The sequence below is a fragment of the Panicum virgatum genome, chromosome 5N, assembly GCF_016808335.1.
Source record: "Panicum virgatum strain AP13 chromosome 5N, P.virgatum_v5, whole genome shotgun sequence".
NCBI classification, from domain to species: domain Eukaryota; kingdom Viridiplantae; phylum Streptophyta; class Magnoliopsida; order Poales; family Poaceae; genus Panicum; species Panicum virgatum.
In genome coordinates, this window is record NC_053149.1 from 48,197,477 (window position 1) to 48,224,878 (window position 27,402).

At 51.6% G+C, this 27,402-nt stretch overlaps 4 protein-coding genes across 4 annotated transcripts; 1 reads left to right on the plus strand and 3 right to left on the minus strand.

Annotated features, from left to right (window-relative positions):
* Positions 1 to 312: 312 nt before the first annotated feature.
* LOC120674876 (protein RAE1-like) lies at positions 313 to 10,952 on the plus strand. The gene is made up of 11 exons (XM_039955979.1): positions 313 to 381; positions 657 to 743; positions 826 to 894; positions 1,060 to 1,253; positions 1,519 to 1,660; positions 2,329 to 2,409; positions 8,315 to 8,443; positions 8,714 to 8,791; positions 9,956 to 10,027; positions 10,529 to 10,608; positions 10,910 to 10,952. The coding sequence occupies exons 1-11, from the start codon at positions 313 to 315 to the stop codon at positions 10,950 to 10,952; spliced, it is 1,044 nt and encodes a 347-aa protein (XP_039811913.1).
* Positions 10,953 to 12,624: 1,672 nt separating this feature from the next.
* On the minus strand, positions 12,625 to 14,546 carry LOC120674877 (glycine-rich cell wall structural protein-like). Its single transcript, XM_039955980.1, has 3 exons — positions 14,437 to 14,546; positions 13,858 to 14,336; positions 12,625 to 13,763 (listed from the first exon to the last, which is right to left on the minus strand). The coding sequence occupies exons 1-3, from the start codon at positions 14,544 to 14,546 to the stop codon at positions 12,625 to 12,627; spliced, it is 1,728 nt and encodes a 575-aa protein (XP_039811914.1).
* A 329-nt stretch (positions 14,547 to 14,875) lies between these two features.
* Positions 14,876 to 20,712, minus strand: LOC120674878 (putative fatty-acid--CoA ligase fadD25). Its single transcript, XM_039955982.1, has 2 exons — positions 20,569 to 20,712; positions 14,876 to 16,999 (listed from the first exon to the last, which is right to left on the minus strand). Exons 1-2 carry the CDS (start codon positions 20,710 to 20,712, stop codon positions 14,984 to 14,986), a joined length of 2,160 nt encoding a protein of 719 aa, XP_039811916.1. The 3' UTR covers positions 14,876 to 14,983.
* Positions 20,713 to 24,580: 3,868 nt separating this feature from the next.
* On the minus strand, positions 24,581 to 26,851 carry LOC120676221 (epoxide hydrolase 3-like). The gene is made up of 5 exons (XM_039957452.1): positions 26,469 to 26,851; positions 25,933 to 26,343; positions 25,750 to 25,839; positions 25,073 to 25,140; positions 24,581 to 24,977 (listed from the first exon to the last, which is right to left on the minus strand). The coding sequence occupies exons 1-5, from the start codon at positions 26,742 to 26,744 to the stop codon at positions 24,839 to 24,841; spliced, it is 984 nt and encodes a 327-aa protein (XP_039813386.1). The 5' UTR covers positions 26,745 to 26,851; the 3' UTR covers positions 24,581 to 24,838.
* Between the last annotated feature and the right edge of the window lie 551 nt (positions 26,852 to 27,402).

Consider the following 27,402-nt stretch of genomic DNA (forward strand, 5'->3'; position numbering starts at 1 on the left):
TTGTTTTTTTCAACTACATTTAATTCTCCATGCATGTGTCCGAAAATTCGATGTGACGGTTACTGTAGCAAACTTTTTGGGAAGTGAATGGGGCCTAACCCATTAAGATATCCTTTCGGCTGGGCTGCAGCAGTCGCTGCAGCAGCTCTGTTGCCAACCTGCAGCCAACAAACTGCTGGGCCCTGTCTGCGGGCTGCCTACCACAAGCGGAACTGAATCACGTACGTATGGACCCACCCACTGGCCACACCAGATGGGCCGAGAAACGCGTGAACCCCGCCAGATGGGCCGATAACGCGTGAATGCCGCCAGATGGGCCAACCAAGCGTCCATCCCATGCGACCTGAATCATTGGCCCGCGGGCTGGCGCAGCCGCGCGAGGCGCGTCAATCTCACGCAACCCTCCTTTAAAACCAAAACCCTCCCAAAAACCTCCGAAATCCCGGCCTCCCGCCTCTCCTTCCCTCCCCTCCGCTCCCAGAATTCGGCGAACGCCTTCCCCACCGCAATGGCGAGCTTCAGCCCCTAACAAATCAGCCGAGGTGCGCGCGCGCTCACGCGGACTCAACTGCGACCGCCCTTTCGCCTCACCGGGTACAAAAATGCCTTCTCCAGGGTTCGATTTGACCGCGTGCTGTTTCCGTTGTCTGCTGCAGGTGACTCTGGCGCCTGAAGACTCGGTCTCCAGTCTCAGCTTTAACCCCAAGGCGAACCATCTCGTAGCCACCTCATGGGATAAGCAGGTGAGCTCCCGCCATTGTCAGAAGCCTGTGTATGGGGTAATACTTGTTAAGATGCGGTTGGACTGATAGCTTCCGGGTGCAGGTTCAGTGCTGGGAGGTCCTGCCTGGTGGGGTATGCCAAGCGAAGGCCTCAATTTCGCACGATCAGCCGGTATGGTGATTCGTATTAGCATCCCCCCCAAGTGACTCATTGCTCTAGTTAGCTAATTATGGATGCAGAGTTGTTCGGTCCGGGGCCTTTGTAGGCTGTTAGATCCCTCTGTATTTTCTACATTTTGCGATGATGTGACCTGTAGGCTGTTTTTGTTTTACGCAGGTGCTGTGCTCGGCATGGAAGGATGATGGGATGACTGTTTTCTCGGGAGGTTGTGATAAGCAGATTAAAATGTGGCCGCTGCTGTCTGGTGGGCAGCCCACAACCTTATCAGGGCATGAGGCGCATGTCAAAGAACTCGCTTGGGTGCCACAGATGAACCTTCTTGTCAGTGGAAGCTGGGACAAGACTTTGAGGTGCAGACATTAGACAAGATACATTTGATTCCTCTGCAGTTTATGGTCCAGTTCAATGTTAGATTGCTGATGTGTTGCATAACCATGTTGGAGCATTAGTGCAGTGCCCACATATTGTAGATAACGTCAATGCTATCACCAAGAACTACATACTTTGTTTTCCTAATGCTTACATATGTACAAATTCAAAGAACCTAAATATAATCAATTTGTCATTATCAAGGTGGCTATCCTTGTATTCTCAACCATATTTCCATTTGTCAAGGTACTGGGACATTAGGCAACCTCAACCAGTGCATGTTCAACAACTTCCTGAGCGTTGCTATGCTCTATCACTTTGTTATCCTCTCATGGTGGTTGGCACTACTGATCGCAACGTAATAGTCTTCAATCTGCAGAATCCACAGGTAAGCTCCTCTGTAACGCTTTTAGATGATTTAGTTGAATTCTGGCTATACACATGAATGATAGGGAATTTAGAACTTCCAACCTGATCAAATATGTGACCAGCCCTTGTTTCCTGAAAACTAATTTATTCTGTGTTAGCGTAACCAAATATATGAGAGAAGGTGTAAGACCTCTTGAGAATGGCTGTAAAACTATCAGAATAAGAATATATTATTCTAGTCTTATCCTGGCCAAAAGATTTCAAAAATAGCAATACACCATTGCATCCCATGCCTCAATCCTGTTCAGTTTGCTATGAGTAAAATGGTCCAATTGTATGTGAAACTGTGGAACAAAATAGCTTGTGTCTCAGTTGTTGAACGATCTGTGAGTTCAGAACTGAAAATTATGATATATTCTCAACCATGTAGCATCCCTCATGCAATCAGCATGTATTTGAGTGATAGGAAATGGAGTTGCAAAAAATGATGAGGATACAAAATTATTATCTTTTGGCAAAGATTAAATAAGTAATGAAATGCTGCTGCCTTTTTTTTTGACAAAACAATGGGATCGAGGTGCCCACCTGAACCATTCCTCTAATTGAACTCTGCAGGTTTATCCACTAAAATAATATTAGTAAACTTCTACCGTATCTGCACTTCTGACTCTCATTACCTTATAACAGGCTGAATTCAAGAGAATTGTATCACCTTTGAACCTACAGACAAGGTGTCTTGCCGCATTTCCTGATCAACAAGGGTTTTTGGTAACACCCTAATTTGGCTTTTCTGTGTATTGTATATCAGCTTTTCTGTGTATATCATCTCTGCGATAGTCTATGTGGCTAACTGGTTAAATTTGTATAACACGCAAATGTGCCCTCCACCAAAATGCAAGGAAAAGGCAAAAAAAAAGAGTTAGTGGGCTTGACCTCATAATGTCATACAGATGGTTGTGTTTTATTTTGGGAAATATGATAGAAAGGTGTTGTAAAGAACTATTTTATATTCGTAAGGAGGCAAATATGAAAAAAATAGTGGCTGTTTCGTAAAACAAGTTAAAAGTTATTATTGTAAGTATTGTCCCAACTTTTCTTCTCAGAACTAAGGTGAGGCTTGTTACAATTGAGCAACTCAAGTGTATTGCAATGCCCAAAGGGCTGATAAGGTCATGTACAATGTGCAAAGAGCACCCTATACTAGTGACTAAATACATTAGGTGCATATACATCTAACACCCTCCCTCAAACTCATGGTGGGTCTACAAGACTGAGTTTGGAGAGGAAATAATCATGTTGCGCCCTTGTTTGAGCCTTCGTGAAGAAATCTGCCAATTGAAACTCCGAAGGGACATAGCGAAGAGCAACAACAGCATCATGCACCTGCAATCGCATGTAGGAAGCATCAACCCCGATGTGCTTGGTGAGTTCATGCTTGACCGGATCACGCGCAATACTGATCGCACCAGTGCTGTCAGAAGATAGAGGAGTCTGTGTGGAAACTGTCACACCAAAATCCTCAAGGAGACATCGGAGCCAGGTGACCTCAGCTGTCATGGTCGCCATAGCCCTCAACTCAGCCTCAGCATTCGAATGGGAAATTGTTGTCTGCATCTTGGTTTTCCAAGCGATCAAGGAGGATCCAAGGAAGACACAATAGGCAGAGAGAGAACGACGATCAGAGTGATCACTAGCCCAGGTCGCATCAGAGTACGCCTGAAGATGGAGAGGGCTAGAGCAAGGAAAGAACAACTGTCGAGAAGTGGTGCCGCAAAGATACCGAAGAACACGAAGAAGGTGGGTGTAGTGGAGCTAGGTGGGAGCAGAGACAAACTAACTCAATATATGGACAACATGAGAGATGTCAGGACGAGTGATCCCAAGATAGACAAGACTACCAACAAGATGACGATAGCGAGTCGGATCAGCAAGGGGTTCACCACCCGTGGCGCGCAAATGAACACCCAGTTCCATGGGTGTATCAACAGTACAATGATCTGTGAGAGCGGCACGGGAGAGAAGATCCTGGACATACTTCTCCTGGGAGAGGTAGATGCCATCAGGCGTGGAAGAGACCTCAAGACCAAGAAAGTAATGAAGAGGACTGAGATCAGACATCAAGAACTTATCACTAAGGTGCATCTTCACAAAGTCAATGAACTGAGGGTCATCACCAGTGATGATCATGTCATCAACATAGAGAAGAAGAAGCGTGCGACCACGAGATGAAGTACGGACAAAGAGGGCAGGGTCATGGTCACTTGGCTTAAAGCCAGCATCAGTGATAACAGAGGAGAAGTGCTCAAACCAGGCCCGACGAGCTTGCTTGAGGCCATAAAGAGATCGACGCAGCCAGCAAACCATGCCAGCAGGGACAGAATACCCCGGAGGTGGCTGCATGTAGACCTCCTCATGCAACTCTCCATTAAGAAAAGCATTCTTAACATCGAGCTGGGAGATAGACCGCTGCCGCACAGAAGCAACAGAAAGGAGAGTCCGAACAGTGGTCATGTGAGCAACAGGAGCAAAAGTATCATCATAGTCATGACCATGCTCCTGCTGAAAGCCACCCGCCACAAGACGAGCTTTGTAGTGCTCAAGAGAGCAATCGGATCAAGTCTTGATCTTATAGACCCACTTGCAAGTGATAGGAGCGGCGTGAGGCGGTAAAGGGACAAGATCCCAAGTACTGGTATGCTCCAAGGCAGCAATCTCCTCAGACATGGCATGCTGCCAGTCAGGGTGGGCAGCAGCCTCACGGTAAGTGGTCGGCTCAACAAGAGAAGCAATAGTTAAGCCATAGCGCTCTGGAGGGCGTAGAGCACCACGATCACGAAGAGCATATCGAGGCGACGAATCGGAAGGAGAGCCAAGAAGCGAGGGAGAGGAGTTTGGTGAGGGTGGAGGCCTCGGACGACGAGTGTAAACATGAGTAATCGTCCGAGGCTGCAGCACCACAGGTGAATGTCCAAGGAGGGACGGAGGAGAGTTAGGTGGAGGTGAAAGTAGGGAAACTGGTAGAGGAACGGAAGGTGGTGAGGACTCATGTGGAGGTGGAAGTGGGGAAGCTGGAGGAGTATCGGAAGGTGGTGAAGACTCAAGTGTAGGTGGAAGTAGGGAAGCTGGAGGATGAGCGGGAGATGGTGAGAGAGGTGGTGACATGGAATGAGGCAGCGGAAGAGACACGTCAGGAAGAGTTAGAAAGGAGATAGAATCCACAGTAGTGGAAGAGGGGCTAGAGGAAGGACGAGGATAAAAAGGACGAGATTCATCAAAAGTGACATCCTGAGATATCCTCATCTGACGAGCAACAGGGTCGTAGCAGTGGTAACACTTGTTCTCCGTACTGTACCCAAGGAAAACACACTCAACTGACTGAGCAGTCAGCTTCATGCGCTCACGAGGAGGAAGTAGAACAAAACAGGCACACCCGAAGCACCGGAGGTGACTGTAGTGATGAGGGTGACCAAAGAGACGCTCGTAGGGAGTGCAACCCTGTCGAACAGAGGAGGGTTGTCTGTTAATGAGAAAGACAGCCATAAAGACAGCCTCAGCCCAGAAGTAAGGTGGAAGCTCAGAGGAAAGCAAGAGAGCATGAGAGGTCTCAAGAATATGACGATGCTTACGCTAGGCAACACCATTCTGAGCATGAGCACCAGGGCAGGAGAACTGAGGAAGAGTGCCCTGTGTAGCAAGAAATCGACGATGCGCATCAGAAATGTACTCGCCAGAAGAATCAGCACGGAAGGCACGAATGGGCGAATCAAACTGAGTACGAATCATGGTGGCGAACTGCTGAATGATAGACAAGAACTGACCACGAGAGGATATAAGATAGATCCAGGTAAACCGTGAATAATCATCAATAAATATGACATAGTAATGATGGTCCCCTTTCGAAGTGAAGGGAGCAGGCCCCCATACATCAGAGTGAATGAGATCAAAAGGACGCTGTGACACAGAATCACTAGAGGGATATAGGAGTTGCAGCTGTTTGCCAAGCTTGCAACCCGTACAATGAAGAGCAGCGTCACCAGAAACGGGACATAAAACACCACTACCAACAAGAGTGGAAAGCCTGGGACCGGAGAGATGTCCAAGACGGCGATGCCACTGAGCAAAAGTAGGAGCGGTGGAGGCAGCAGACACGGAAGCAGTGGAGCTGGGTGACGAAGGAGCGTCAGTGCTCGAAGGAAGATGCAGCCAATCAAGCTCCCATAGACGCTGAGAGTCATGGCGTCTAGGTCCAGTCCCCACCAAAAGCCCCATGCGGAGATCCTGAACACAACAAGAGTCAGACTCAAGAATAATATGACATCCATGATCAGTGATCTAACCGGCAGACATCAACTGCATGGTGAGCTAAGTGATATGAGAAACAGTAGGAACATAAAAAGAAGATGTTGAGAGAACACCTCGACCAACAACTGGAAGAGAGGTTCCATCAGCTGTCTGAACAATAAGAGGTGGATCAACACGAGACATAGAGGACAACTGACTAGAATCCGGAGTCATGTGGAAAGACGCACCCGAGTCAAGAAACCACTTAGATGAGATACCTGAGGGAGGAGGTGGTGGTAGAGGTGGTGAAGGACCAGAAGCCTGAGCAGTAGTGCCAGAGGGTAAGGGAGGAACCACAGTGAGGCGATGTAGTAGCGTGAGGAGCTCTTGCTCCATGGCAGAAATGGAGCGAGTAGCACTCGAGCTACTAGACCCACCACGACGAGCCAGCTTGTTGCGTTGCTTCTTGCGACAAACAGCCTCAAGGTGACGACCCTTGCCACAGTAGCCACACAGGTCGCCGGAGGCAGGTGTAGTACTCGTCATCAAGGGTAGGGGGCGGTGACGGGTGAGGGACGCTTGTCACAAGGGGAGCACGGGCAGCCAGAACAGAGGGTTGCGATGCCCCACTCATGCCCCCCCCCCCACAAAGCCGAGACTCCTCAGCACGTATCTCCGGCATCGCCTCATCAAGAGGCGGGTGAGGTCGACGAGTCAGGAGCTGGGACCTGACAACCTCAAACTCAGGACGGAGGCGGGAGAGAAAATCGTGGAGGCGTAGAGTCTCCCGCTGACTCCGGTGACGATCGCAGCACCGGCAAGTGCCGCTAGCACAGAACTCCGCTCCTAAGATGTCCAGGCGATGCCAGACGGCAGACATCTGACGGTGGAACTCCTCCACAGTAGAGTCATGCTGGCGAAGCGACTGAGCCTCCTTGACCACCGCAAGGTACAACGCCTCGTTATGGATCTCGTAACTGCGCCGGAGGTGAGCCCACATCAGGTGGGAAGTGGAGAGACCACGAAGGGACATGGAAATGTCAACCTCCATGCTCGCAAACAAGATAGCCTTGGCACATGCCTCCTCATGTAGCCAGACCGCCTGGCTATCACGCTCTGACTCGTATGCCTCCAGCTCAGCCTCAAAAGCATCGAGGAGAGGCTTCTTCACCTCATCAGTAGCATCGGGTGCATAGGTCGGCGGAGTGAGAGCAGTCGGGGTGGGTGGGCAAGGCCGCTCACCCATGAGATAGCCCCATAACTGCTGGCCACCCATATGGATCTCCATGTGAACGAAAATTCACCCCAATTGTAGTCATTGAAGATAACGGGGCACCGAGGAATGGGTATGGCACTTGGCCGGCCAAGAGAAGCCATGGCCTAGCAAAGACCAGGCTCCCACAATCTTGTCTCTCTTCTCTATTTGCCGGCTTCTTCTTCTTCTAATTTTTTTACCAATGAGAGAGGGGGATGGGAGAGCGCTATCTCACGCTGCAGGAGAGGGCGCCTGCAGCGCGCGGCCGCAGGAAGGAGGCGGGGCAGGTACGCCGCAGGGGAGGGGCGCCTGCAATGCGCAGGGACGCGGCGCAGGGCGGTGAGGCAGCTGGAGACGACCCGCGGGGCGGCGAGGCCGCGGGAGGGCCTCCGCCGGCGTGCGGAACAATGCCGCGGGAGTCCGCTCCCAGGGGCCTCTGCCGGCGCGCGGCGCAGGGATGGACGAGGCCGTGTAGGGGAAAAGGGGGAGGTGGGGAAGAAGAGATGGAGCTGCTCGCCGGACGAGACCTCACCGGCGACTTGCCGGTGGTTCGCCGGAGCTGATGGGATTGGAGGATTGAAAACCCTAGGCTCTGTTACCATGTTACAATTGAGCAACTCAAGTGTATTGCCATGCCCAAAGGGCTGATAAGGTCATGTACAATGTGCAAAGAGCACCCTATACTAGTGACTAAATACATTAGGTGCATATACATCTAACATGCCTGATCCTGTGTTGATTTTATCATCATGCAATTTTCCAGAGTGCAAAGTGGCTATTGTATTGTTATTTCTTTCAGTTTAAGAACTGTGCAAAGGGATATCTACATCAACTGTTTTAGAATTCTATAACTCCGCTACTGTTAGATGTTCATTTCATTTCTCATCAGCAGGGTTTCTCACTTGAAACAATTTCTCCAAATGTTCTAAAGTAAATAAAGTTTATTAACTCAGTGTGATGTATACATTATTTCTTGTTCTTGTCTGCTTGTACCTGTTGTTAACAGCTTTTGTTTAGTGTTTTAGTCCGGCATTGTTGTTTGAAGCGATTGAATCAGTGATCTATGTGGCACTGGACGAATGGCCAGTTAACTTTGAATGTCTTTGCACAGCTGATTAACCTTTATTTACTTTGAAGGTTGGATCTATAGAAGGAAGAGTTGGTGTTCATCATGTGGATGACTCTCAGCAAAGCAAAAATTTTACATTTAAATGTCACCGTGATGGCAATGAAATATTCTCTGTTAACTCACTGAACTTCCATCCTGTGAGACCCCTTTCTTGTACAATATATTCAGATATTTTGTATTATCACTTCCAAGATTGAATAGAAGTCCTTCAAGATCCATGAAAATGAAGAATTGAAATCCTTAATGTTTCAATTTGGAAGTAGAAATTTCATAAGTTCACCTTGGACTTCGTTTAAATTATAGCAACTGAATACTTGTTAACCAACTTACCAACCTAGGAGCAGTTAATATTAGCTACTTCATTCAACTGAAGAATTCTAATTGTCGTTGTATGCAATTCCATCCAGGTGCACGGCACATTTGCTGCTACAGGCTGTAATGGAGGTTTCAATTTTTGGGATAAGGACAGTAAGCAAAGGCTGAAGGTCTGTTTTCTCTAATATTCTTTATAGATATATATAGATTTCACATTCTCCATTGGTCATAATAGTTACTGTTATTGTTTTAACATGTATTTTTATGCGAACCATTATATGAAATGGAATTGTGGGGGGTTGGGGAGTGTAATGTGTAGTAACAATGACCCATTGTGGTTTTTCGTGAGCAACCCCATTCGGTTAAAAACAATTTTGTCCTAGAATGCATGCGTTTAACAATTTTAACTTTCGACATACATGTTTTAATGAATATCTAGGCTGGTCATATGAAGATTGTGTAAGCTGACTCGTCAAAATAGTTGCTACAAATGATAATGTAACTATTTGTCATTTTTACAAATAGGAATTAATGATTGAACTTATGTTTTAGACTGTAAATGTCAACAACATTTATTCATGACTAGAAGAGGTTAGTGATGTCCTTGTAAAGTTGAAGGGTCCCTCAGGTCTGAATTATTTGTAACATTTACTCATGACTAGAAGAATGACTTTAGTGATGTCGCTGTACAATTGTACTTTCCCTCTGGCCTGGAATATTTGTTGGTTTAGTCTAATCCATGTAGAATAAAGGAGAGTTAAAATATTGCTGTCTGTAGCTTGCCCATATCGATTACTATGCTAGCTCTCTTACGCCACTGGACATTGTTGGGAGGTATTACATTGAAAACCCCAAATGACATCTGTTTATAAACTAATATCAACCTTACTAAAACGGTGCCCATTTTAGAACTGTGGGATTCGTTGAAAAGTTTGATTAATCTGAACATTAAACAGAAGTTTTCCGCACTCAAGTTCAGATATCGCTCAAGTTCTCTGTTAGTAACTGTGAAATTGCTCATGCCTGTCAATTACTCAATTGTGCTTATTTTCTAATGAGTAGGAAAAGGCCACCTTCTATATCACTGAAACTGCAAGTCTTCTTTGCTATATCATCCTTTGTGCTTTGTTTCAGTGCCCTGTGTTAAAGAATAAATTACAAATGATATGACATGCACATTGTTAACAAATTGTTTTTAGTATTGTGGTCGTTGGCTAAAAAGAGAGAAAAGTGTGCTTAATATGTATACCATTGATTTGCCAGACAATTCAAAATGGAAATATGCTTGTACTCATTTAAAGATTTGCCTCTGATGTTTCCTTTTTCTTTTACAGGTTTTTAGTAAGTGTCCAGCACCCATCACATGCAGTACATTCAACCAGGACGGCTCTATATTTGCTTATACGGTAGGTCATCTGTTGTTGTCAGCATCTGTAGACTGAACTGGAATAACTTATCAGATACACATGGTTGCTTTTGATACTTTTTGTTACGTACAATATGCATCTATATATTATTGATGTGGAAGACGGCGGTTCCTACACACTTCATTGTAGTTACCACTTACCAACATAAATGGATTTCATTCCTCCAGTTATTATTCTGAAAGTTTAATGATTTCTCATGCTTATTATATCTCTTCTTGCTGAGATATACCATTTTAAATTTGACCAAGTCTATACAAAAAAGTGCCAATACTTACAATACCAAATAAGTATCATTAGATTACTCATGAAATATATTTTTATACTATGCTTATTTGGTGTCATAAATACTGACACTCTTCTTTAAAAATTTGGTCAAGTTTAAGATTTTTGATTTAGACAAAGCTAAAAAAGAGCACTCTTTTTAGGACAGGGAGTATGTATTGAAAGTTCAAATTTGTTGATGTTGTGTCATTTATTTAGGTATGTTACGATTGGAGCAAGGGAGCTGAGAAGCATAATCCTTCTACTGCAAAGACAAATATCTTTTTACACAGCGTACAGGTTTGTACTTTTTACTAGATGCCTTCTGTATAATACGTTTTTGTGTGGTTCATTTGATTTATAAATGATACAACAGACATGATAAGCTCAGATTGTATCTCTGTGCTCTTTTCTTATCAAACATTTTGAACTGTTAATATTGACTAACAGTTGTTCGTTAATTTGAAACTTTTTATATGTTAATTCAACATGAATTTGAATGATCTCATCCAGGCGCCTGTTTACCTTGGATGATGGTAGCTATCTTTGTTTATCCTAGTTTGATGATTTCTTCTTCGTTCATTGTTGTTTTGGTTTGTGGGAATCTGATGTGAAAGGAAAGCCCCGTACTGGGAAGAAGTAGGCATGACAATGACAAGTTGAAGATTGGTGCTCGGGGCCTGATAGAAAGATCAGCTTACTACTGCTAATCACTCACATGAGTGGACCACTCCTGATTGTTTGAGTATTTCTTCATACATGAGACTCTGATCAAAACAATTGCTGCATATGCGACATGTTAGCTTGAAGTAACCTTGGATAATGTACTGATGGTAGATTAGTAAGTGGCATGAAAATTTTTTGCAATGTGAGATGCTGGTTACTATTTTCTGTCAGATCCATTCTGGTAGTGCATCAAAATATGTCCCCGTTTGGTCAGGTTTTAGGACCTTAGAGAAGTCATCAGAGCCAACTGGGCATTGTTCAAATTTTCATAGCGCACAGTCGTACACGCAGATTACATGTAGATTACCAGGCTTGCTGAGTCAGACAGCACGATGAGCTATGGATCCTCGCTTTTTTAGAAGCCACTAATGAAAGCACAATAGCCACCAAAATCTTCACTTGCAAACCTAGGTAGTAGGAATATCCTTCCAAAATATGAGACATTGAAGTTTTGTACTAAATCAAACTTTTTCTTTATCTTTCAGACTTTTTAATTATCTTTGCCCCAGTTTATTGAAAATATATTAACATTTACAGTATTGAATAATTACAGTATGAAGACATTTTGTGTTGGATTTAATGAAACAAACAAACTTGATTCAAGTTTGAGAGTTTTGACTTAGAACAAAACTATAATGCCTTACATTTTGGAATGAAAAGTGAAAGAATGTGTTGTTTGGATGTTTGCTTCAAACCTCTAGAATTTGCAAGTGTGTGTCTCATTTATATTGATGTTCTCAAAACTTATATGTAGTAATGAAAATAATGTGGAAGTACGAAACAACACCTTTAATCCATAAAACTAGAGAATGTTACATAGATATATTTACCGTGGAAAAAATATCAATCTCAGCAATTCTCATTTACATGGCATTGTTATTCGTTATAGTACATAACAGGAAAAATTCCTTACATACTATTAGTTAAATCCTAAATCCCTTATTCATCACTGTCAGCGACTGTGGGCGCGTTTAGTTGCAAAACCAAAAATTTTTGGTTGTCACATCATCCCTTTGACCAGATGTCGGGAGGATTTTTTGGAAACTAATTAAAAAACTAATTTCAGAACTCACTTGGAAACTGCGAGACGAATCTTTTGAGGCCTTTGACCGCATCATTAGCACATGTTGGTTACTGTAGCACTTATGGCTAATCATACACTAATTAGGCTTAAAAGATTCGTCTCGTCATGTACATCCAAACTGTGTAATTAGTTTTGTTATTTAATTACATTTAGTGCTTCATACATGTGTTTAAAGGAGAGATGAAAATTTTTGGGTGAAAATTTTTGGGAACTAAACGCGCCCTGTGTAGGGACCCACATGTTATACTGTCAGTGACTGTGGAGGGATCCACGTGTTACAGATACAATGATGGCATATGAGGGATTGCGAGTTTTCTTGGTGGCAGCGTATAAGGAAATTGATCATAATAATAGGTTAGTGTAATGTCTAGTAGGGGAGTAGCAATGTTGCCTCCACACTACTGATAGACATTGGAGTATATGCATTAAGAAAAAGGAAAAAGGAAGCAGGAAGCTCTTAAACCGAGCTTATTGTAAAGATATTATTGTTGTGGCCGTCTCTTGTTTAGAGCTCCTTGGCCGATGAACCATAACCAAAATCCCCTCCGCCTCCGGCTAACTTGGTAGCCTCCGCGCCATCCTTTGCTCCACCAGAAGCATCGACTGAACCACCAGCTGCCGCACCCCCACCAACACTCGCGCTGCCGCCGGCGCCGGCGCCGCCGCTGCCGCCTGCTCCAGCGTAGGCACCGCCTCTCCCTCCTGTGTTTCCTCCGACACCGCCGCCAACTTTGGCGCCTCCAGAGACACCACCACCGGCACTAGCACCGCCACTCCCGCCAGCGCTTCCTCCAACGCCGCCACCGACGGTGGCACCCTTGGAGATAGCCGCACCAGCACTCGCGCCACCGCTACCACCCGCGCTAACTTTAGCACCGATACCTGCGTTGACACCAGCGTTCGCGCCAATTCCAGCACCAGCACTGGCGCCACCACTTCCGCCGGCGTATCCTCCAGCACCGCCACCAACACTCCCACCTGCACCAGCACCGCCACCAACAATCCCACCTGCACCAGCACCAGCACCGCCAGCAACTTTGGCTCCACCTCCAACGGTTCCTCGAATGCCACCGCTAACTCTAGCTCCTCCAGATATGCCAGCACCAGCGCCAATGTTAGCGCCGCTGCCAACGCCAGCGCCACCGCCCGCGCCCGCACCCGCTCTAGCACCAGCACCAGCTCTACCACCCGCACCAATGCCGCCTCCTACTCCAGCACCGATCTTAGCACCCGCGGAGATACCGCCACCAATTGTAGCACCTCCCGAGACACCAGCGCCGACGCCGGCATCAGCTTTACCCCCGACGCCACCGCCGACCTTTGCGCCTCCAGAAAGAGCGGCATCACCACCGACTCCGGCACCAGCATCAGCACTGCCGCCAGTGTATCCTCCTGCGCTGGCGCTCTTGGTTGCGCCTCCAGAAAGAACTGCATCGCCACCGACTCCGGCAACGGCACCGGCATCGCCGCTACCGCCTGCACTGATGCTGGCGCCCTTGCTTGCCACGGCTTCCCCTCCAGCCCCGCCGCTAACCTGGGCCCCAGCACCAGCACCAGCAGCAGCGGCCGCATTAGCTTTAGCACCAGCGTGAGCGTCGATGCCAGCACGGAAATGGATGCCGATCGATACCCCACCGGCCACCCCTACAATACAAGCAAAGCCATCGTCATGTCGATGATTGACACACAAAAAAAAAGTGTGAGAACAAACCAAGTAGTAAGCGTCATTACTCATTACCGGCGGCAGCCTCAGCCATGGTCCTCATGCTGGCGGCAATGTCTCCTGCAACTTTGACAAGGTCGTGGGCGACGCCGTTCAGGGCCTCCTGCCTGGCCTTGTGCGTCATGGCAACGTCCTGGGAGACGGCCCTGCACCTCTCGGAGGCCTTCCGCAGGATCTCCTGCTGCAGCTTGAGCGCCGCCACGCAGTTGGTCGCGGCGGCCTGGGCGTGCGCCTGGGCGACCTGGGTGAGGTGCATCGAGACCTCGCCGGCCATGGCGGTCATGAACTCCGCCGACTTGATCAGCAGCGCCGCCTTGAGCTGGACCACGAGCTTCACGCTGTTGATGATGATCTCGACGTGCTTCACCATGCGCTTCGCCATCTCTTCCTTGGCCCTCAGCAGAACCGCGGCGTCGGCGGCCGCCTGGTTGTGGCCGCTCACCGCGCCTCCCTTGCTAACCGCCACGCTTGGCGCCGGGATCTCCTTCGTCGGCCTAATCAAGCCCCAAGAAACAAAGAAAAACACAAGATTAATTGCTCCTGGATCCATGTGCGTAGCAATGGAGATCGATCGAGGAGAAGATCTCATCGTACGCGGGCCCGTAATCCAGCTCCGGCTTCGCATGGGACAGCACCGGCGTCGTCCTCCATGCCGCGATGAGCATCATTAGGAGAACCACGGAAGTATTAGAAACCTTCGCCATTGTTGAGCTTCTCCTCTAACTCGCCTCCGCACTCTGTTGATGATTTGATCTGGGATGAAGAAGAACGACCGCGCGCGCGCATTTATATAGGATGCGACTCCCCCTCCTAGGCTCCTATTTTTAGTTGCCAATGACCGAGATGAGCGGACGAGAACATTGCCCGGAGCAAAGCCGGAGTGGTACGGTGCAGAGCACAATGCGGAGAGGCACCCTGTTCATCTGCTTTTAATTCTTTAGCTTCTCTCAAAAATTAAAAACTAAAGCTATACGACCACACAAGAGTTTTTTGCGTCGATCTGTATATTACTTGCAAATTGATAGATTTTTTTTAAGTCCTAGAACGATTGTTCTACTACGTAGATGATAGCAAAACTATGAATTCAAATGGCCGCACAATTCACACTCTACGACACTCAGTTCAGTTGTACAAGCAAGCTTCAGAGAGATGACTGCAAGCGCAGGCGTTGACTAGCACTCCCGCTGGCCATGACGACCATGCCAGCGACCTCCCCTGATCCGGCCTCTCCCGGCACCCAGCTCGTCCCGGGCGCCTCCACCTCATTGCCGCCGCCCCGTGCACACGTGGCGCCCCTGTCGTCTTCGTCGTACAGCGCCTCGAAAACCTTGGGGATCAGTTCGCCGGCGAGCATCTCCCTCGCCGAGCCTCGCAGCAGCTTCCCCGACGTAGTCTTCGGCACGCCGCCGCTTTCGGCCAGCACGACGTGCCCGACCTTCACGCCTTCTTCTTTCCACACGGCTCGTCTTATGCCGTCGCAGATGCTGCTCGGATGCACATTATTGCCTCTGCCCTTTTGCAGCTCCGCCACGACCACGACGGACGACGGCGACGGCGCGGCAAATGCGGCGACGCAGCCTCCCCTCAGTGAGCCCGGCGAGCTGCCGAAAGCTGCCGTCTCAAGGTAGTGCGCGTGCACGCGCCGCCGCCCGTCGCCGGTGGCGATGGCGTCCGCGCTCCGGCCGAGCACGTAGAGGTACCGCTCCGTTCCGCGCACGACGCCGCAGTCGCCCGTGCGCACGAAGCAGCGCGCGCCGGCTCTCCCTGGCAGCCTGGCGCCGAACACCTCGCGGCTCGCCGACGGTTGCCCGAGGTACCCCGACGCGTTGCTCGGCGAGGACACCCATATCTCCCCCTCGACGCCGTCCTCCACGGGCACTCCGGTCTGCCCATCGACAACGACGATGTCAATCTCCGGCTCCTCGCCGGAAGACGCCACCAGGGGCGGCAGCCTGGCGGACGGCAAGAGCTTCTTGTACGACGGGAGGCTCAGCTGGCGGCCGCTCCGAAGCTTCGCGTCCGCCCCGCGCCACGCGGTGGACACGAACTTGCAGTTCTCCGCTAGCCCGTAGGATGGTGAGATGGACGCCGCGTCAAGGCCGGCACGGCCGAACTTTTCCACGAACTCGTCAACCGACGACTCGTAGATGGGCTCGTTCACCAGGATAAGGTTCCGCAGGCTCCCGAGGTCGAGTGGCCGCGCCCCGTGCGCCGGGCGGCCTCGCCGGAGCACCAGCGGCAGCGCGAACGACGGGAACGGCGTGCACGTGGCCCTAAACTCGGCGACGAGCTCGAGCCAGAGGCGCGGGCGCCAGACGAAGGCCGCGGGCGAGGCGAGCACGCACGTGGCGCCGGCGACGACGGTGAGAAGGAGGAACATGAGACCGCAGTCGTGGTACTGCGGCAGCCACGACGCGACGACGCTGCCCGGGTGGAGGTCGTAGGCCTTCCGGGCGGCGCGCACGTTGTGCGCCGCGGCGCCCGCGGTGACCACCACGGGCCGCGGGGCGCCGGTGGCCCCCGACGTGTACTGGATCAGGTACGTCTCGCCCGGCGCGCATCCCCCGTAGTACCCCGGCCCGCCACCGGCGGCGGCCGTGTCGCCCGGACCTCCGCGGCTCTCCAGGTGGCCCACCGGCACCCACCGCAGACGCTTCAGCGCGGCGACGGGGGACTCCATGACCGCTTCAATGTACCCCGCGTCGGCGACCGCGGCGGCCGGTCTCGTCTGCGCCACGGCGCGCAGGAGGTGGCGGCGGCCGGCGGGCGTGCCGAGCTTGGACGCGTCTGGCGGTGACATGGGCACCGCGACGAGCCCCGCGCGCTGGCACGCGAAGATGAGCTTGACGAGGCGGAGCCCCGGCGCCGCGAGCAGGAGGACGGTGTCGCCCCTGCGCACGGTCTCGAGCAGGCCGAGAGCCATGCGCTGCGCGGCGGCGTTCAGCTCGGAGTACGTCACCGCGGCGTACGACGGCGAGCCGCCACGCCAGCCGTCGTCGTCGTCGGCCCATATGAGGCTGCCCGCAGCGGGGCTCTGTATCCGGTACTTGAGTACCGCATACAGAGCCAAACCGCCGCAGCGGGGCTCTGTATCGAGCACGCAATCGTTGCGGACGGGAATCCGGGCGCCAAATCCAGCGCAGGTAGCGTGCCCCCGCTATGCCGCCACCGTGGCCGCGGGTCCCGCACCTTCCAACAGCCTCGCACTGGGAGAGAGAGGGAGGCGTCCGCCGCTGCCGCCGCGAGGAGGCCCGCCGCGACGGAGGGAGGAGGGGAGGGAGGAAGGCCGGCGAGGGAGGGGCGGGAGGGCCGCGCTGACGGCCGCCATGGGAGGGGGCGCCGCCTGGAGGGAGCAGGGAGGAAGAGAAGGACGAGCCCCGCTCGCGCCGTGGACACCGTGGCCGGAGCCAAGGACGAGGAGCTTGGGGAGCACGAGGGCCCCCGCGAGGCCCCTGCTCCCTCGCGGCGGCAGGCCGGCCGGAGCACCGGGGAGCGGGGAGCATGCTTGGATCCGGCGCTCGCGAGGAGAGGGAAGGAGGATGAGGAGCTTGGGAGGAGGAGCTCGCGCGGCCACGCGCACGAGGAGGGGCTCGGCCGGCAGCGACGCCCTCGCTCCTCCATGCCGCTGCCGCGGGCCGGGACGGCAGCGCTGCCCCTGCTCTCGTCCACATCGCCGCGCGGGTCGTCCTGCAGTTCTTGGTTCCTCCTGGATCCACTTCGAGCTTGATACACTCTGTCCCCAAGCTCGCAGGCAGGCAAGCCCCAAGCTCGATTCACCGTTCCCCGATCTTGATTCGCTGCGCGCCAAGCTCGATTTGCCGCACCGCTTTCCTCCGTCGCCCCGGCGCTCGAGCTTTTACTGCCGCCTCGCCTTCGCCTCGCTGGGCCGCCGCCGCCGCCGGGGAGGAAGGGCGCCGGTGGGGAGGGAGGCCGCACCTGCCGCCCCGGCGAGCTCGAGGAGCAGCAGGGCCGCGGCGAGGAGAGCTCGAGGAGCAGCAGGGTCGCCACGGCTCCGCCTCCCGCCCACGCCCAAGCTCGCTGGCCGCACCGGAGAGGGGGGCGCGGCCGAGCTCCGCTCGGACCAGGGAGGAGCCGCGCGCGAGGAGGATGAAGGGCGCGGAGGCTACCAGATGCGGGGAGAGAGAGAATGGAAAAGTTGAAAAGAAAGAGATAAAAAAAATCTGTCGTGCGGCTGGTAGTTGATATAGAGAGTTGATATAGAGAGTGAATGAACGCGGAGAAATTGAATATAGAGAAGAGAATCTCGATGACCAAACAAGAATATTTTATTTAAAGAGTGAATTTGGAGAATGACGAGTGCGGAGAGACTGAAGGCGGGCTTGGGCCGAACCCCGGCTGCCTGGCCCACACCGGGAGGTACTGGTTGACCACCGGCTGGTCGGGGTAGCAGGGGTCTAGTTCTCGGTGGACATGGCTGGCGTGCCACGCTCTGTGCCGCCGTGCGCTTGTTGTTCGGGAGCATGTGCGATGTGGTCCTGTATTTATAGAGACCATGATGCGTGCCATGTCCATGTACGTCTAATTCCGTGGACGCATCCTCCAACATGATCGAGGAGGCAGGCTGCATCGGAACCACCGCCAACAGCTATTGCCACCAAAAAGTTATGAACTAGTACTAGCTGCTTTTTATATATAAATAGAAAAAGGAGAAAAAAATTTATGAGACTGCATTTTGGTGCTGCAGGAGAAATGTCTTGGAGTTATATATAATTATATATACTCGCTCCATCCTGAAATGTGAGAGTTTTATCTTTTTTTATAAGTCAAAGTAGTCTAAATTTGATCAAATTTGTAGAAAAAAATATTAGTATCCAACACAACAAATAAGTAAATTATGAAAATATATTTCATAATAGATCTAATTGTTTTTTTATATTCAATATAGCATTACACTTCGATTCCTCTTTTTTTTAGGGAAAATAGCAGGTGCTCTGCCTTTTCATTTAATAGTATTACTCTTTTATAAATTGGGTCAAATTTACAACAGTTTGATTGAGTACAAATCAATTTATTTTACATTTCATGACGGAATGAGTGGATGTATATAATGTCAGTCCTGATCACTTAGAGGGCTAGATGCATGTGTAAGCATAGCGAAAGGTAACGTGGTAACCTCGCAACGGTAAAATCTGTCAGGCCCAAAATAATAGTAGTTGCTCTTTTACTTTTTATCACTTTTTTGAAAGAAAGAAAAAATCTAGTTGCTCTTTTACTGACGGCTGACGTGGAGAAGAGCGAAAGCGAGGGCACGAAATTGACGCGCGCGGGACGAGGCAAAACGCTGTGGTCTCCTCGTGCCGAAACGGAGCTACCGGTGGGCATTGAGGCGAATATCCGCGAGATGCCCCGCTGGCTGTTCCGTCCAGGCTCGCGTGATCGGGACTCGGCGGCTCAGGTTTCGCAGCCGCACAAGTTGCCATTGGTGGTTGCAGAGAGAGGCCAGTTAGTTAGTCACCTTGGAGCAGCGTGAAGCGAAGTTGCCATTCCGCCGGGAGCGGATTAGTTAATTAACCGGGCGTGGGGTGATATCAGTGATGCGCGGATGCGCCTTGGTGGGTAGCGTTCGAGAGGCATGTCGCCGATGATGACGAGGGGGAGAATGGTTAAATTAGTGGCAAGCAAAAACGGTGGAATATTTTATTTATTATTGGTGCAGGGCATCTCTAAGATGGAGTGTTCAGTGTTGCATATTATCCTCGCTCCTCGCTTGTAGTATAGCCACGTATCTTGCGAAAGGATGGTGGTTACAAGAAATTTAGTAGCACCTCAGGTTGTAGGTTTGATTTCTCATGGGGGCGTTCTGTCATTAGGGAGACGGCTATGGTGGTTTCATCAATCTCGAGAATTTATCAGTTTAATTTTTATTTAATTTTTGAAAATACACATAGGGATAGTATTTGTATTCGTGTGCAGAGGTAAATGTATGTGCGTTGTGAGTATCTGAGTTGTACTATGTAATAAAAAAAACTAACATCCTATCCTGAGTATATTCCTCCTGGACAGAACTAGGTACGACACTTTTCAATTCTGTTCGTGTTTGGGATTTTTCTTTAATCGCAGAAAACAAACCGCGCGGGTCCAAAAAGTTGTGGAGCTTGGGGCGCACACGCTCACGCTCACGCTCCCGCAGCGGTGGAACGCGTCATGCGGGCCGCCAGCCCAACTAGTATTGCCCGCACATACTACCACCATGCATTTAGGGATGGGCTTCTGTGCCGGCCCACCAATAGCGATCAGCGAATCTGCTGCTGCCTACTGATCCACAAATCCGGAAATCCCACCCACCTTGGAACACAAATCCCACTCAACTCGTTCCAGTTGAGCGACCAACTCCAGTTCGTGGAAATACCAAGCTTTTTTTAGATAAAGAAATATTGAACAATATCGAAAGAGTTATATCCGGCCCTATGGAAATACCGATCTACCAGGACCCTGATCCTTGCAATGCAATTCTGTTTGTAGAGTATGTTCATCTTGAACAGCAATGAATTTAACAAAAAAAAAAAGTTAAATACACCCGCGGCCCTCAAATTTGTCCCGAGTTGTCACTTAGATCCATGAACTCGTAAAATCGAAATTTGGCACCCTGAACTTGTTAAGTTGTGCCACTTAGATCCATACCCCTTGACATTGCGCCACATGGCATGAATATATGCAAAAAGACCACTCCAAATTTGCCTTCTTCTCCTCTCCTGCCCCTACTACCTCCCAGCGCTGGCGGCCGCTCGCCTCCACCAGGTCCGCCGCCTCGATGGCCCGGACCGCCTTGAGAGTGAGCAGCTCGGGGTCCCCGAGCCCCGTCCCGACCAGCGCCACCCTCCCCCTCGGCACCCTCGCCATGTAAGCCATCAGCGCGTCCAGGAGCCTGTGCAGCTCCGACAGCGGAGGACGATGACAACGCGGGCTTGGAGGAGCCGGCGGCGGCTTCGGACTAGGCGCCGCGGCGGTAGCACGAGGAGGAGTTGGCCTCGTTGAAGAGCGAGGCGGTGGAGGCACGGACGGTGGTGCCGGCGCAGGGCTTCGCATTCGCGGCAGCGACGACGAGGGAGGAGATGAAGACAGGCGTGGAAACAGAGGCCGGCTGCGGTGTAGGACCAGGCGTCATGGCGGTAGCACGAGGAGGAGGTGGCCTCGTGAAGCATCCCCTCATAAGAGAAGACTTAAATATGTTACAAACATCAGTTCCAGGAGGCCGATGACACATTTATTACATCAGATGGTTCATTACCGTACAACTCTACGCGGTAGTGAGCAGAGAAGCGCCACTATCGCGAGGATTACAATCCACACACACGCAACGATATTAAATATAAAAAGGAAGTCATCAGAGTCTTGCGCTATGCGGTAACTCCTGCGGGTGACCCTAATCCACAGGCAAGGCTGGGTGCAGGACGGTACCCCCTACTCAACGTCGTCGGGTACAAAGTCTGGATCTTCTTCTGTAAAAATAAAGAGTGGGGTGAGTACAAACGTACTCAGCAAGTCCAACCACACCCACGGAGGGGGTATAAGCAGAGTAACATGCACAGTGTAATTCAAGGATAAGGTTAGAGTTTGATTTGCAGAAAGCAATATTTTATGCAGGGGTTCATTTGAAAGCAAATATTTCCGAAACCAGTTTTTCTTGTACCGAGTAACACCAAGGGTTGATCCGCACGGGATCCAAGTTTTAAGACTGCTACCGGACTCCTCATTCGCCGTAGCACACGGCACAACTGCCGGACAGATCTCCAAAACAACTCACGCCAACCCAACCCAAAGTAAACACTAGTTGTGAGACCACACCGTAACTCGCCCAGTACCGTGGGCACGGACTATTCGAATAGGTTTCAACTCTGCAGAGGTGTGCAACTTTACCCACAAGTGGTGTACCACAACACGATCACCTTAGTGTCGGTGCAGATCCCAACAAAGCCATTACCCACCTTAGCTAGACCTGACTAGCCATCACGGAATGCACCAAGGGGTCATCGACCTTTCACCTATGTTTAACCGGGGCATAAGTCACTCGGGGCTTATCCCTTCTCCTTAGTCACCCGTTGCTCTCAGCTCTCCTAGTGGCTATCAGACTAACTAGTGGGATTTATGCTAAGCCGTTGCCCATACAACGGTCGAGTGGTTTGCACGATAGTGGAGTTAGGTGAGATGTAACACCAACTCGGTCCTTAGGGATGACAAGATGGATATCTCCCTTCCTTGCTCTGCCACACGGGCACAAGCACACCAAACGACAATTCACACCGAAATGCCATCCATCCCGTCTAGACTTATCTTTCGAAAATCTACTTTTATCCCTTCCCACACACTCACACATTTTCCTTTTATAAAACAGGTTGTATTGAGTATGAGCTCCTAAGTGTTCTAACGTCCAAACAAAATCAAACATTAATCTAGGTGGTCAAGGAATGATCATAACAAATCAAGGAGTGGCTATCCAATCGTGTTTTTAGCAAGCAAAATATATGCAATTTTCTAAAAATAGGCCAATAGGTTGTGTTTATAAAAACTAGGACAAAAGCATGCATCAAAGGGCAGGTTTGAACTTGCCGTCTTCGAAGCCTTCGGGGAGGTCCTGGTCGAAGCACTGTCCTTCGGGCTCGGGGTCCTGGTCCTCGTTCGCTGGCTCGCAGTACTGCGTGTCAACGGGCTCTCCTTCGTTCACACCGTGGTCTACGACGCATACAAACAAACACACAATCAGGAAAAGAAATAAAAAATTTATCGTTGAGCTCGATTCGGAAATAATTAAGATTTGGAGTTCAGAGGAATATTTTCAGGTGGTTTCCTAATGGCATGGACAAAACTATGTTATGAGAGGCGTGGTAAAGTTTTAGGTTGATCCAAAGTCGTTTGGCGCATGAAATAATAGGGCAACGAAGTGTTTAGGGTTAAATTAATTGTTCAGGGGCTTGTTTGTAAGTTTTTCTGGAATAGAAAGGGCTTGGTTATAATTTTTAAGAATATTTTGGGCCTACTAGAAAGGTGCAGGGGTTTATTTATTATTAAGTTTAAATGATGGAGGGTTTGTTTGCAAAAAGGAGAAACAGGAAGGGCTTTTTTGGAAAAGGGTAAGGGTTCTTTAGCAAATAGATTTGAGGGGAGGGGGTTTTGGGCATAATCGCCATCTCCTTCCTCTCCCCCACGCAGAACAGAGGAGAGGGAGGGGCGCTCGGCGCCGGCGCCAATCCGGCACCCTGAGGGACAGCGGCGGCCGGGGATGGGGGCAAGAGGGAGAGGGGATCGAGGGGGTTCGATTCCCCCCCTTACCTCGGGCCGGGGTGGAGCAGGGAGGTCGGGACGCGGAGGCGAGCGGTGGCCGGCGCTAGCGGCTATGGTGGCGGCGCTGCGGGGCTGGAGAGGGGTTGGTGGGCGGCGGTGGAGCTTGTGGGGGTGGAGAACTGTGCGGGGACCCCTTTTATAGAGCAAGCGAGGCAGTGGAGGGTGGGGTGCGCCGGTGGCCGGCCGGCGGGCGGTGCGGGGCGGAGTAATGGCGCTCCGGCCGCTTGCTCGTGTCGGGACGTGGCGGCGCGGCCGGCGAGGGCGGGGCAGGGGTGATGCGACGGCACGGGCAGGCTGCGAGCGGCGCAGGCAGTGCTGTGCGTGCACAGGGTGGCGGCAGCGGCGGCGCTGTTGCTTGGCGACGCGCGGCGCGGCGGGTGCACGTGGAGCAGGGGCTCGGCGCGTGCGCACGGCGAGCGCATGGGCAATAGGCACGCGTGGGCCGTGCATGGCGGGGGTGCGCGCGCGGGAGCAGGAAGCAAGGCGGGCACGCGCGTGCGGGAGCAGGAAGCGGCCGGGGTGGCGCGCGGGGCAGGCGAGCGGGGGGTCGGGTCGGTGCGCGCGGCAGAGGGAAGAAGGGAGAGAGAGAAGGAGAGAGGAAAAGAAGAAAAGAAAAGAAAGGAAAATGGAAAAAGAAAAAGAAAAAGAAAAGGAGGGGAGAGAGAGAAAAAGGAGAGGGAGAGGGAGAGATTCACGCCGCGATCGCGGCGCCCGGTCGGCCACGCGCGGCGTCGGGCACGCGTGCGCGGTCGGGCGCGACGCGCGGGTCGAGGGCGAACAGGGAAAGGGCCGGGGTTGGAAATCGGACACATGAAAAGATTTTCCGGGAAAAGGGGTTCGGGGTTTATGAGGGTTTTGAGCTCAACGATGAAAAGAAATTTTGAAAAAAAATATTTAGCGTGTGTTTTATTTGGTAAATTTTCCGGGATGTGACACCTCGGTGAAGGGCGGGGCGGCGGAGGCATGGACGGCGGCGCCGGTGTGGGTCTCGCATTAGCGGTGGCGGCAGCGTGGAAGGAGATGGAGGTGGGGCGCAGAAACAGAGGCCGGCCGCGGTTGGAAGCTGGGCGCGCGGACGGCGAGAGCCATGGCGACGCGGCTGGGCGGGGGGCTGGCCGCCGTTGGTTGGTGCGGGCTTTATAGGAGATGCTGCGGATGGGATCTCGTGCCGGACCTAGACATCCGCCAGGAGCACCGCCGCTCCCATCGTCTGCCCTATTGCTGCGCCGCCACGCGAGGCAGAGGGGCGGGGCCGTGCCCTACCGCCCCGACCAGAGGCGCATGGAGGCCGCCGGCCACCGGGCCTGACAACGCGTAGGTGGAGGCGGGCGTCCGTCGGAGTTGGGAGGCCGCCGGGATTGGGGAGGACAAGATGGCTAATTTGGAGGAGCTTTTTTGTATATATTTATATCATGTGGCACCACGTCAAGGGGTATGGACCGAAATGACACAACTTAACAAGTTCAGGGTGCCAGATTTCGATTTTACGAGTTTGTGGGTCTAAGTGGCACCTCAAGACAAGTTCGAGGGCCGCGGGTGTATTTAACTCAAAAAAAACTAGTACAAGGGGGCGATGCGTCTATTCTTGCACTTATTAGGCTCGTGCTCTCACAAAAACAATACAGTAGATATTGGGTGCTGGCAGCCTCTTTTCCTTTCCAGAGTTGTAGTTGTAGGTAGACTCCCCTCCCTGTCGTCACTGCTTGGGGGTTTCCGCGGCCGTGACCGACGCCAGGAACTCCTTGAGGAGCCGGTTGTAGACGCAGGGCCTCTCCAGGTGCACGAGATGCCCTGCCTTGCTTATGCTCTGTAGCATCGTCTTCTCGCCCAGCTGCCTGCAGGTCCAAATCAGAACTCATCTCAGTTAAGCAGACTACGCTGGTTCGTGCTGGAGGAATTGTAATAAGATTCAGGCAGGTCCCAAGCTTACTCTTTCATTGTCTTGGCGAGCTCGATGTTGAAGATGTTGTCGTTCTCCCCCCACAGCAGAAGTATTTTCTGCAAAGTTATTTAAGCGTCTCAGCTTGTCAGACTGAAGCGTAATAACCAACTGAAACAGTAGGGACTTCTATACTATCGATCATTAACTTCTAGTACTTCGTGAGTTCATGGCATGGCATGGACCGATTCATGACTGGTGAGCCATTCCCGGCCTCTGATGGGATGCCATTTCCAATTTCCAATCCTGTGATTATTGGCCAGTTCTTCAGGCAAGCGGGTCACGGTACAGGTGCAGGCGTGCAGCCTGGGCCGGCGAGCTCAGGAAGGCACGCCAAAGCATTGACGCCGCAGGCTGCATCATGCACTTGCCGAGGAAAGATCCTCCCAGTTCGCCCGTGCAGGTTCAGAGATTTGATGAAGACCATCAATGCTTGCTAGGAAATACACTTACTAGGGAATTTTTTTTCCACTGTTCTGGCTAAGATTCTCGAACGGAAGCTCATGTGTAGGGAGGGCCGCCATGTTTCATGGAAAATGCATCGACCAGACGACCAGCCCGGGCGAAATGGCTACCGACAACGAGCTGGAACTACTCCTGCCTACGATGGCACGCCGCGATCGGCAGAGCAGCGCCGGGGGTCAACGGGGGCGGTGACCGAACCGTACCTGCGGCAAGACGGGCACGGTGGCGTCTTTGTTGCTGACCACCAAACCTTCCAGCAGCTCCGCTCTCTCCTTGCGGTTGGTGAACATCACCTGCGATGCGTGCGCAAACCACCACGCCGTCGATGATGGATCTGGCAAGTGTGTAGGTCCACGGCGGAGATTCTCACTCACTCACTCACTCACCTCGAGGTAGTCCCTGTGGAGGCGGTCGGGGAACCAGAGCTTCCGGTAGGTGGCGATGGAGAGCAGCGCCTTGAGCCCCCTGACGGACTCCGGCAGCAGCAGCTCCGCCGACGACTTGACGCCGATCCGCTCCAGCGCCTCCTCGCTGATGGAGTCGGTCATGGCCACGACGGAGCCCGACACCACGAGCGACCGCACCAGGTCCGGGTGCGCCTCCGCCATCTTGAACGACACCATCCCGCCGTAGCTGAACCCGACCACCGCGCACGGCCCCACGCCCAGCTTCCGCAGCGCCGTCGCCAGGCACTCCGCCTGGAACCCCGGCGACCGGTCCGACGACGGCGACGTCGACCCGCCGAAGTAGAGCAGGTCCGGCACGTACACGTCGTAGTGCTTCGCCAGCACGCCCACCTGCGTTTGTGTGTGTGTGTCACGACTCACGACATGAGTGAACGCACGGACAAGAAAACCGGCCATTTGATTGTGACCAGCTAGGCATGCATGATGACTCCTGAAACGAGCCGCGGACGGCGAACCTGGAACTGCCAGGTCACGATGCCCTCGGCGGCGAAGCCGTGCACGAGCACGACGGCGGGCCTGTCCTTCTTCTTGGCCGCCGGCGGGGGCGGCAGCTTGCTGTCGAGCGTGGTGGCGTCCCGCACGGTGGGCTTGTCCCTGGGCACCTTGTCCTTGGGCACCCAGAAGGTGATGACCGTGCCGGCGCCGTCGACGTCGACGGTGTGCTGCCGCAGCCCGGCCCTCCGGACCAGGAAGTGCAGCAGCGGCTTCTGCGCCTCCACCAGGTTCACCATCCTTGCGCGCGCTTGCACCACCGTCTCGGAGACAACAGCGCGGCAACAGGAAAACCGCCTTGGGTTCTGGCAAAACGCTGGGCTCTGTGGTGTGGTGATGAGAGAGTCCGACTCTGGATGGCCTGACCTTTTATAAGATCGGACGGCACGGGGCGGGGCAACGGAATGCAGGGGAGTAGTGATTGAGTTGTTCCGGCCGGGTGGAGTGGTAGTTGCGAGTTGTTCAGCACACCTCTTCTACCGTTCCGTTTCAGCGCGCGGGACGATAGACATTTTTTTTACGCGCGGGAAGTGACGACAGTACAATGCCTAGCACGAGCAGCCTAGCACAGGTACTGCTAGCTTCTAGTCTGACTTCGACCACTTTTAATAGGTTAAGACTTCTTACTGGCCGGCCGTATTTTAACTTGATTGCACGGCCGCATGCATCTATAGAGAGCGGTTCATGAAGAAGTATTTTTGTTTCTATTGCTCTCTCTTAAAATTTTTTGTAGTTTTTCAAAACATCTGTCAAATTCAAATTTTAATTGCACAGCTGTATTTTCTTTGAAAAGACCTTCAAAACAAGACGTTACTTGCATATGTTTCAACAATATTTTTTAAATACACATAAATTGCTTACATAGATTAGAAAAATGCCAACACAAATTAGTAAAAT